Source organism: Felis catus, chromosome C2, assembly GCF_018350175.1.
Source record: "Felis catus isolate Fca126 chromosome C2, F.catus_Fca126_mat1.0, whole genome shotgun sequence".
In the NCBI taxonomy this organism is placed as follows: Eukaryota; Metazoa; Chordata; class Mammalia; order Carnivora; family Felidae; genus Felis; species Felis catus.
The window spans coordinates 72,405,064-72,415,000 of NC_058376.1; the positions used below are offsets into that span (position 1 = coordinate 72,405,064).

Here is a 9,937-nt window from a genome sequence, read left to right on the forward strand (position 1 = left end):
TGACATATAATAATCACTACCCAGAAAATATAAAGAACTCCTAAAAATTAATAAAAGGATTTAAGAGGAATGGATAAAGATTATTCCAGTAAGTAATTTTTAGGAAAAATGCAAATAGCCTTGAAACATGTGGAGAGATGCTTAGTCTTATCAGAAATACAGGAAATGCAAATGAAAACTACATCAGGGCTTCATTTTTTGCCCATTAGGCAAGTTTGATGGTATTCAGGTGTTCATTAGGTGTAAGGAAACCAGCTTTCATTTTTTCTGGTGGAGTATATGAATTAATATAGCTAGCCACTTAGGGGAGTTGAAATCCTGATCAGTTCTAAGTGCCTTATAAATTTATAAAAGATGTTTGTGTATCCTAGGGATTCCTGGCTGGCTCAGTCCTTGGAGTACACTCTTTATCTCAGGGTTGTGTGAGTTCAAGCCCCATGTTGGGCATGAAGCCTACTTAAAAGAAAGAAAATATATATCCTATTGAATACCAGTTCTATTTCTTGGTACATAAAAATGCTTGTGTACGTATGTGCACAGTGATAGGGCATGCACCAGAATGTTGACTGCAGCAGCATTACTGATAGTAAAAACAAAACAAAACAACAAAAAAAACCCACCTAAATTTAGCTCTACCAACAGAATAGTTAAGTACACTATAGTACATTCATACTATTAAACTGGCCATAGATCATAGATCTAGATCATAGATCATAGAATATAGATCTCCATGTTCTAAATAACATGGAAAGATCTCCAAGACCTATTGGGTTTTAAATAGCCAGTTGCAGAGTGATAGAGTATATGTTTATGGGAAGAAAATACATATGTGCATGTATGTATGTATATATGTGTGTGTGGTAGTATGTGCATAAACACAGTTGTATACATGTACATACATACTAATATTCCACCTTCAGTGTGGTTGGTTTAATTCCTGTTACCTCTGACTTCACCTTTAGAAGTGATGCACAGAAGTAGAGGGCATAAGGGAATATTTGAAACTCTGATAGGCTTCATCTTGGTAGAAGCTTCAGCAGTGGACTCGACTGTATTTAGTATCCAGAATGGGTTTCAGTAGAACTTTCTAGAAACTGCAAGATACCTTTATCTGCAGCCCTCAAAATAGAGTATATCTAAGGCTGGAATGTTTTTCATTTAGTTTCAATTATTGATTTTTGCCATGGGTTCCTTCTTTGTATTGAACATTGGCAGTAGTCAGGTCTTTTTTTTTTGTCTTCCCAATATTTAAATGTCAAATTCAGCAAGTTGGCTGCTGGAAAAGGCTGACCATCTTACAAAAACTTCTAATTAAAACATACAGTGGTATCCACAGCCTAAATGCATACCTGAGTATAGAAGGCCTGAGTCCTTCTTAACACTATGAAATGAAAGGTCAGAAATAAAGTTCCACCTTTTAAACTCTTGAGTGCAGACTTTGCCCAGTGGTGGGGCCACAGCCTCCTCCTCCTTTGCTTCTATCTGCTGTGAGCAGGTTCCATTTTTCACCAACTGATGGAACACAGCATCTGTGTTGTGGTTTCTTTTTAACCAGAATATAAGAAAGTATTTGCTGACTGAAGCCAGAGAAAAAAATAGACCTGAATTTCTTCAGGGTTGGCAGACTGCTGTTACAAAGGTAAGTATGTGATAAAAATGAAAACCCAGGCATGTCAAGGGGATGGAATTATCCTTAGGGGTGGGTGTCTTTAAAAGCATTTGAAGACTGGTGATGGAGACACCAGTAAGAGTCTGGAGGCTGCAGGGAGGCAGCTTAGAATAAACCTGTGTAGTATTGATCATCTAGCTACTTAGTTTCCCAGTGCTTCTGGAGAAAAATTTAGTCATTTCATCAATGGGGCAGCTGCTAACGATATGGTTGTTATATTGGAAAAAAGGGAAAGGAAAACAGAACTTTTTCTTTTAATGGCACCTGCCTGTTACTTCCAGATGACCCACATAGACCCACAGAAATGCTGAAGTGACTATTTGGATCCACTAAGGGAGCAAGTGCACTGGGCTTCTTACCAGGCATCTGGGGAAGACAGTGGCTTGAAGGTTTCAGTATGAAAGCAGCACTATGTTTGTCCTATATGCACTCGTGCTGTCTATGGGGCAGAGTGCTCAGGCAGGTCTTCTCATCACTGTTACAGATACCAGCATCTTACATTTTATGGTCACTGCCTTATTGTTTTCAGAGTGTTTTTGCATGTGTGATCTCATTTGATCCTTACAGCCTATGAGGTAGGCAGGTCATTTAGGGATGGGCATCCTCTTTATTTTATAGATGAGCAAACTGAAGCCTAGGTATCACCTAGGCCATCGGAACTACTGATAGAGTTGGGTCCTTGAACTTAGGTCTGGATCAGTGAGCACAATCTTAAAGAGGCAGAGTCTTGGGGTGCCTGGGTGGCTCAGTCGGTTAAGCGTCCGACTCTTGGTTGAAGCTGAGGTCATGATCTCAGTTTCGTGAGTTCAGGCCCCATGTTGGGCTCTGAGCTGGCAGCTGGAAGCCTGCTTGAGATGTTCTTTCTCCCTGTCTCTGCCCTTCCCCCACTTGCACTGTGTCTGTCTCTCTCAAAACAAACCTATTAAAAAAAAAAGGCAGAGTCTTGAAACAAACTTTAAGCCAAACCCAAGGGAACCAGATTTATTTGTTCATCCTTGAACTACACCAAATGCTAAGGTTTAAACCTAGGCTTAAGTTTTCTTTTAATAACTTAGTCTTTTAGTTGAAACCGGAATTGAACTTGTAAATTTTGAAAATTACCCAACTAGAATATCTAGGTATTCCAAATTTAGTCAACATCCTTCACATTTCCCCTTTAGGCAGAATACATAATCAGTTCTTTGGGAAACATACTGCTCTTTTTTATTTTTTAAATAATTTAAATGTTTGTTTTTAAGAGAGCATGCAAGAAGGAGAGGAGCAGAGAAGGGGGGACAGAGGATACGAAGCGGGCTCTGCACTGACAGCAGAGAGCCTGATGTGAGACTTGAACTCACAGACCGTGAGATCATGATCTGAGCCAAAATTACTTAGCCGACTGACCCATCCAGGCACCCCAACATACTGCTTATCTTTATTTCTTTCAAAGAGTGACAGATGAAACGTGAAGACTACTAAGCAGGATTTTTAGTACATACTCAGTCCAGGCGTATGCTTTCTGATCCACAATTCCATTTTGATTCCATTGTCAGTAATCTGATAGTAAAACTATCCAAATCAAGTTTTAAAACAGGGTTTTGATTTTCTATTTCTCATATTTAGGTGAAGGTTCTATACATTTGGTTGCTAGCTCTTTTGATGCCTCTGTAAAATCACACACTTTAAACACCAGAGATATATACTAGTACACCAGCTGTCCTGGACAGACAATTTTCTTTTACTTATTTTTCCATAAAAACAAATTTTCCTATCTGAAGATGAGTACTTGGTCTTATTTTAATGATCATTTTGTTTTTCTCTTTAGTGTATTCCACAACAGAAAAATGACAGTGACTGTGGAGTCTTTGTGCTCCAGGTAAAGAAATCTGTTTATCCAGAATTTGGAATGTGTGAATTAAATTTGTTGGGTTTAGAAAGGAGAGATGGGAGCCCCTGTTGTTATGTACCTGGCATTAGGCACAGGTACCCGAATATCTCCTCGCCTGGTGTACATGTCTTATCAGAGGTTAGGCACACTAGAGACTGGTCTGAATCTGTCTGTATCGTAGACCCTTGGCATTTGCAGAATTAACTACTTTTTTTTTTTTTAACCTTTGGCAAGTGGTCTTTAACCACAGAACAAAATTAATTACATTTTAAATAAGGGCCACATTCAAAAACTGCTTTCTCATGCTGTGGGTTCCCTTAGTGGTCTAAAAGGATTAATGAAAATTTTGTCATACATTACATTTATGAAGAAATTGTGTATAACCCATGAATTTATAGAGATTTGCAAAGATCATGGAAGATGAGCTCATTCCTTTGACTCGTCAATGTCTGGGGTTTGTAAACAAACCGAAGTTCTCACTTAAAAGACCACTTTAGGTGGAGTGGCAGTCTCAGCTCAGCAGGTAGCACCTTGGAAAGAGTTGGAGCCTCTCCATCAATTTCTGCTTCTCACAGTATTGTTTGGGGGAGAGAGGGGAGACCCCAAACCATATACTTACCTGGAAAGTTGTTTGGAGGCAAATGTTTCAAAACAATGTTTTTACAACGAGTTTAAACTTTAAAATGCCACCTTAGGCCCCATTCTGTTAGGTCTGCATCAAAGCTCCATATGCCATTTAAGTGTTTCTGGGACCTTTGCAGTACTGCAAGTGCCTCGCCTTAGAGCAGCCTTTCCAGTTTTCCCAAGAGGACATGCCCCGAGTGCGGAAGAGGATTTATAAGGAGCTGTGTGAGTGCCGGCTCATGGACTGAAACTCAGCAGGACTCTGGAAGGTCTGACCAAGTTGAAGCAGATGGTTTGTTACTTGAATCTCCAAACACTTATTTGAATTTTTACAGATATTTCAGATCAGTGGTGTTGGGCCACTATTGTTACCTCAAATTTGTTTTTTGCCCTATTCATTTCTCTAGCTACCGTGTACTATTTTTTAATGTTCAGTTTGGTTTCATTTTTAATTTTATGGATTCCGTGTGTTTCCCCCATATTTAATATTTATTATCCAAACGCATGCATATAGACAGAGCATGCAGTGCAGAGTATTAAAAAAAAAAAAAAAAAAGCCTAGTAGATTTGGTGCAGCTTTTGAAATTTACTTAGACGTGAACTGAATACAGGTTTAAAATTTAATCCCAGAACCTAAAAGTGCAGGATGTTTTTGATACAACATAACTTTGAGAAGGATCGTTGTTCCCTGGGGTGTAAAGGGTAGCTAGGAGTGGTGGTTTTGACAAAGCCAGTCCTGTTTTACCTGCTGCACCTTTCATGGACTTCCTTCTCCAAATGAGTCTTGCAGAGTGAATTGCATTCCTTTTGAAAGGGTGAGAAGTGGCCAAAACCTGACTGGTGTGTTCTGTTTATACAAGCACACTTATAAGTGCAGTGCCTACTTTGGGAGGAGTTGATTAAAGACAACAGCTTTTGGGGGTGGGGGGGTCCAGTTATTTTAACACATGAGAAAATTTCAATCTTGGCTTTAAGAATTACAACAAATGCCTAAATCTTATAAAGGCTTTTGCTGGAACACTGAATTCTCTGGATTTATTAAAAAACATTAATATCCATCAAACTAGTAGTCAACCACATGAGAATTCAGCCTTTCCAAGAGTAATTTACAAGTTGTCACTACCCTTGTGTTGTCTAAGATGTGGCAAATACCTATTTCAATGGTGTTTAAATATTAATCTTCAGAACTAAAGACTGACCAGGTCTTTTGCAGATGGGTGGGGAGAAGAGGAAAAGTAGTAAGACTTGCTTGCACAGGAGCACAGCAGATGTTACTAGACTTTTTTTGCTCCTACCTCTTTAGTGATCTCAGCAGCATGCGGGGCTCCCTCAGTTGGCCTCTTGTTGACCAACCCTGAGACTCCAGAGCTGGAGTCCTTTTTTCACTTCTATCAACCTCGTCTTCTGGGGAAAAGCAGAAGCGACCCTGTCCTAATACTTCGCTGCATTAGGATTAAAGTAATGGATCTTGCATCTTTATTCTAGCCTTTTGTGATATTTGAAAAGAAAGGAAATGAGGAAAGATGCATGTTAAACTACTCAATTACCTTTTCTGAACTGGGGCAGAAAAAACAACAGAGGTGTAGGTAAGCATCTCAGAAGCTTACACCAAATACCAAGTAAATGACAGAAGATACTTGGATTTATGCCTGGTTAGGTGTGGGGTGTTGGAAATAAAAAGCTAAAACGTGCAGTTAAACTTGGCCATGAGGTAAGGTTTCCAGCAGTTGAAGGTAGAGTCAGAACATGTTTACACGCAGGGTTCCCATCCCCTGACATTCCAAGCACCAACACCAGTGTTTACATTGTAAAGAGCCCCAGCATTCTCCACACTCCTCTAGACTTCGTGTAAAACCAGGTCAGTATTTCTTACTGTGCTTCAGGTCGCTAAAAGGACTGAGATCAGAGGCACTTTATGCTGCTACAGTTAGGCTTGTGTTGTCAGCATTTGCAAAGATGACAATTTAAAGTGAGGAAGAGATCCTGAGGTTTTCTGACATTAGCTAATTATGCAAACATGAGATTTTTTCAAATCTGCATGTAAGACATTTGCCTAATGGGAGAAGGGGGCAGTTATGCAGTGGCCAGTAACTAGGCTGTGGATTCACAGTGTTTTATACTTTAGAGCTCCATCTCACCTCCTCACTGACAACCAGGCACGTAGAAGAGGCAGAACTGTGTTCTGAATCTTTAATGCTCAGAAGTGGAGTTGCCGTTTTCCTCCAGTCTGAGAAACGGTCACCTCCTCGGCGCGGAGGCAAGCAGGGGTGCTCAAGAGGTAACTACAGTAAGCTGCCCAAGTCCCGCTTCCCTTTCACTTCCAGCTTCATAGGGCACCTTGAGGTGTACTATCAAGCTTGCTTTTGCCTAAATGTCAGATGTTTTAAGTATGGTTCAAAATGTTCCTCTATTCATGAAACTCGGTTTTAGCATACAGAGTTGCTTTTCCCCCTTGTGATTAGGTGTAAACCTCTATTAGCCCAAACCCTACATCAGAGGGGCCTCTGTCCTGATGTTTGCAATAATTGCTTCTTTGCAACAAAGACATTTTTTAAATATAGTCTGGGCTGCTGGTGGAAGAGACAGGCATTGTTTTATTGTCACTAGCTTGGCACTGAATTGTTTGGGTGCCCACAAAGTGGGCAGACCTTATGCTTTTGAGGTTGAGTGCAGGCCTTGTACAAACTAAAAGCTGCTTATGATGTGCCTTCAAGCTGCCCGGTCCATCAGCAAATTACTAGTCTGTTGTTTATTTCCAGTGATTTGTCCTTATGTTAAATCTGTAGCCATGAATGTGGATTTAATTCAACTTTTAGTTCTCTTAAGAAGGGAACCTCTTAAGGAAGGGAAAGGAAGCAGTTGCTGCCAATTATCCCCACTTTCTGGCTTTGCATTATATTTTCTACTTCTGAGTGACACTGTCATCTTGGGAGTCACGGTTGGAACAAAACAACAGCCCTGACTAGTGGAAGAGCTGCCCTTTTTCTTTGCAGTTGTGTTCACTGCTTCCCCGGGGGAGAAGGGCTGACTGGGAGAGCTCTGGGTGGATCAGACCCTTCACATGAGAAAAAGTATGTTAATAATAAATAGTGTGAATTGAATATACTGACTACCTGCTCTGTTTAATTATGTTAAGAAACCAAACTAATCAACAGTTGTAAAGCACCTACTTCTATTATGTGCGAGGCTCTGCCTCCTGGCCTATAGATAATTAAGACCTAGGGAATATACCGTCAGAGAAATGCAAATTGTATTTGGGTGTTACAAAAACAGGCCTAGATAAGCTGTTCACTTAAATGGTACCTTTGGACAGAAAAAGAATTTATTTAAAGATTGTGATCATGTAAAATTACTCAAACCTTCTAGCAAAAATATTTTTTTGAAAAATAAACTAAATGCCTTTATAAATGTGTGTTCTCTTGTACTGAATAACATGTACTGTTTGGGAGAGTGACGCTCTTGTCACGACAAAGCTCATTTATGAACAGTGACCAGTGTAAGCTCTAAGCAGCTGACCCAACAGTGTCCAACAGAATTTTCTGCAGTGATGGCAATGTTCATATTTGCATGCACTACAACAGCCACTACCCCCATGTGACTCATGAGCTCGCTATTAGACATGTAAATTCTGCACATTACTCAAATATTCCAGAGGAAGAGTTCCAATGTCTCTCTTTATAGGTGATGGGCAGAGATGATAACTTGGTTCAACAATTCAAAAAGGAACCACTGTCTGTGGAAATCTGAGTTACATTTTACTACAACATTATAAAATACGTTAATTCAAAGTACAGCGTAAAAGAAATATTTCAAATGAAGAGTGTTATGTCTTCATTAAACATCTGCAAATTATGCACTTACAGCTAGTCATAGCTCTTAATCCAAGTAATCAACTTGAACTTAACGAGAGAACCTATACTTTAATGTGAAAGATGTTCCTATTAAGGTACTTCATCTCCAACTCTCACAAACCTTAGAAGTCAGGAGATACTTTGTTGATAGATGAGAAAATTTCACTTATATGTCAGGGAAAATTATATTAGACTAACAGTTACATTAGAGAAATCAACTTATGCCTTATGAATACAAAATAAATTTTGTAGACTCCCTTCTCTAAAGAAACCATCAGCTCCCTGTCCAGGCTCTGACACTCCGTAAGCACAATTAAGGAAAAAACAAGACAGACTTCAGTATGAGAATTAGCCAAAACACATTTCCTGAGGGAAGTAATTCTGATTGTTCTTGTTATATGTTCTCTTGATCTTCAAGCCCTTTTTAAACCCAGTCCATTCCTAACATCATTCTGAAAACAAATCAGTCTGATGCATAAACCCTTCTGTAGCTCTAAGTAAAACACATCTTTTGAAAAATGTATAAAATAATAAATACTCAAGTCTTAATACATATAGCATATAAGCTGGTGGTATCCCCTGGCTTACAGTCTAAGGCTTACTTTTGCTCCAACAATTTAGGAAGTTGCCCTGACTCCTAAATTTGCCTTTAGAGATTAGAACTCAACCCAGAAACAAATGTAGTTGTCAGACTTCTAAACAGAACAAAGCTGTACAACATAGCAAAGCCCCATTTATTACATTTTATCTCCTGCAAACCTAATTTTTAATAATTCCAGGCCCCAGTGTAGACTGTGATCGTACTATCCATTTAAAAATTTTTCCATCTTCCTAAAAGAAGTGTGGTGTTTGGGGCTGACAGATCAACATCATAGATCGAATCTGTTGCCATGGAACACAAATTCTGACCTGGTAATCTGACACATGGCCAAGATTGTAAGACTATAGATTTAAAGGCATTCTTTTGGATTCTGTCCTTTAATAGTTTTCAGAGGAAAACCAGGAAAAGGCTTCCAGCTCAGAAGAGACCTTGATCAAAGCATGGTACAAGTGGACAGGTTTGTAGACCTTGGGTAATGCATGGCAAATTGAACAGGCCAAAGGACTGAGTTTTCACGATGGGGCTCTCACCACTCACTGGTTTTGGGCCAGTTTTCCATAGCCTCCTCTCCCAGCGTCATAGTCCTGACGATACTCATCTCGTACCTTAATTGAAAAGAACACAAGTTACATTATAGAGAAGATTGGGGTAGCAAATAAAGTAAGTTCTACACCCAACGTGGGGCTTGAACTCACAACCAAGAAGACCAAGAATTACATCTCTACTGACTGAGCCAGCCAAGTGCCCCTACTAACAGTTTTTTACCAAACATTATGCTCATACTCTTTCACCAGCATTCAAAAGTAGCATACTCCAAAGATTACTCAAGTTAGGCTATTTTTTAAAATAAAAACTTAGAACTTATTTCAGTGCATTTTCCTTTTGTTCTAGACACTTGCAGGTACAAAATATCTAGGCCCTGGCAGAAGTCCAATAATGGTTGCTTGTGAAAATGTATACAATCTATAATTTACCAATCCTAATGGTTAGTTTTCAGATTCCCTTCAAGCGAGGGTTATAGGCACAAAGTTATTTTCTACAAGAGCAAACACAAACTGACAAAATCTTGTCACTAGGACTGAAATCCCAGGCAAACCCTGAGCCAAGAGAACCTTCCTGCATACCTGGCCCCCAGATCGCCCACGGCCATACTGCCTGCCCTCCTTAAAGCCTGCGTCCCAGTCTGTGCGAATGATCCGGTCATCCAGACGAGTTCCATTTATGTACCTCATGGCATTTTCTGCATCTGCTCTTGAATAGTATCTTAAGTGGAAGTATTAAGGAACACTATATAGCATTTCTCCAAACATTTTTAGAAATACAGG

General features: G+C 39.6%; 3 protein-coding genes across 7 annotated transcripts in view; 1 reads left to right on the plus strand and 2 right to left on the minus strand.

Moving 5' to 3' along the window:
• Positions 1-7,568, plus strand: part of SENP5 (SUMO specific peptidase 5) — a 51,064-nt gene extending 43,496 nt beyond the window's left edge. For 2 of the 5 annotated variants that reach the window (XM_023260274.2, XM_023260272.2), the window contains 3 exons: positions 1,556-1,639; positions 3,474-3,524; positions 4,298-7,568. In XM_023260274.2, coding sequence (XP_023116042.2) covers positions 1,556-1,639; positions 3,474-3,524; positions 4,298-4,408 — 246 coding nt within the window. In that variant the 3' untranslated portion in view covers positions 4,409-7,568. The remainder of the gene's footprint in view (positions 1-1,555; positions 1,640-3,473; positions 3,525-4,297) is intronic. The other 3 variants (XM_023260276.2, XM_023260277.2, XR_006585141.1) reach the window with 2 other exon arrangements.
• A 326-nt stretch (positions 7,569-7,894) lies between these two features.
• Positions 7,895-9,937, minus strand: part of PIGZ (phosphatidylinositol glycan anchor biosynthesis class Z) — a 26,905-nt gene continuing 24,862 nt past the window's right edge. Inside the window, exon 6 of the mRNA XM_045037091.1 lies at positions 7,895-9,217. The gene's annotated coding sequence lies outside the window, so the exon portion shown is untranslated. The remainder of the gene's footprint in view (positions 9,218-9,937) is intronic.
• NCBP2 (nuclear cap binding protein subunit 2) overlaps positions 7,895-9,937 on the minus strand; it is a 10,557-nt gene continuing 8,514 nt past the window's right edge. The window contains exons 3-4 of the mRNA XM_003991757.6: positions 9,737-9,875; positions 7,895-9,217 (exon numbers count right to left, since the gene is read on the minus strand). Of these exons, the coding sequence (XP_003991806.1) occupies positions 9,146-9,217; positions 9,737-9,875 (211 nt within the window). The 3' untranslated portion in view covers positions 7,895-9,145. The remainder of the gene's footprint in view (positions 9,218-9,736; positions 9,876-9,937) is intronic.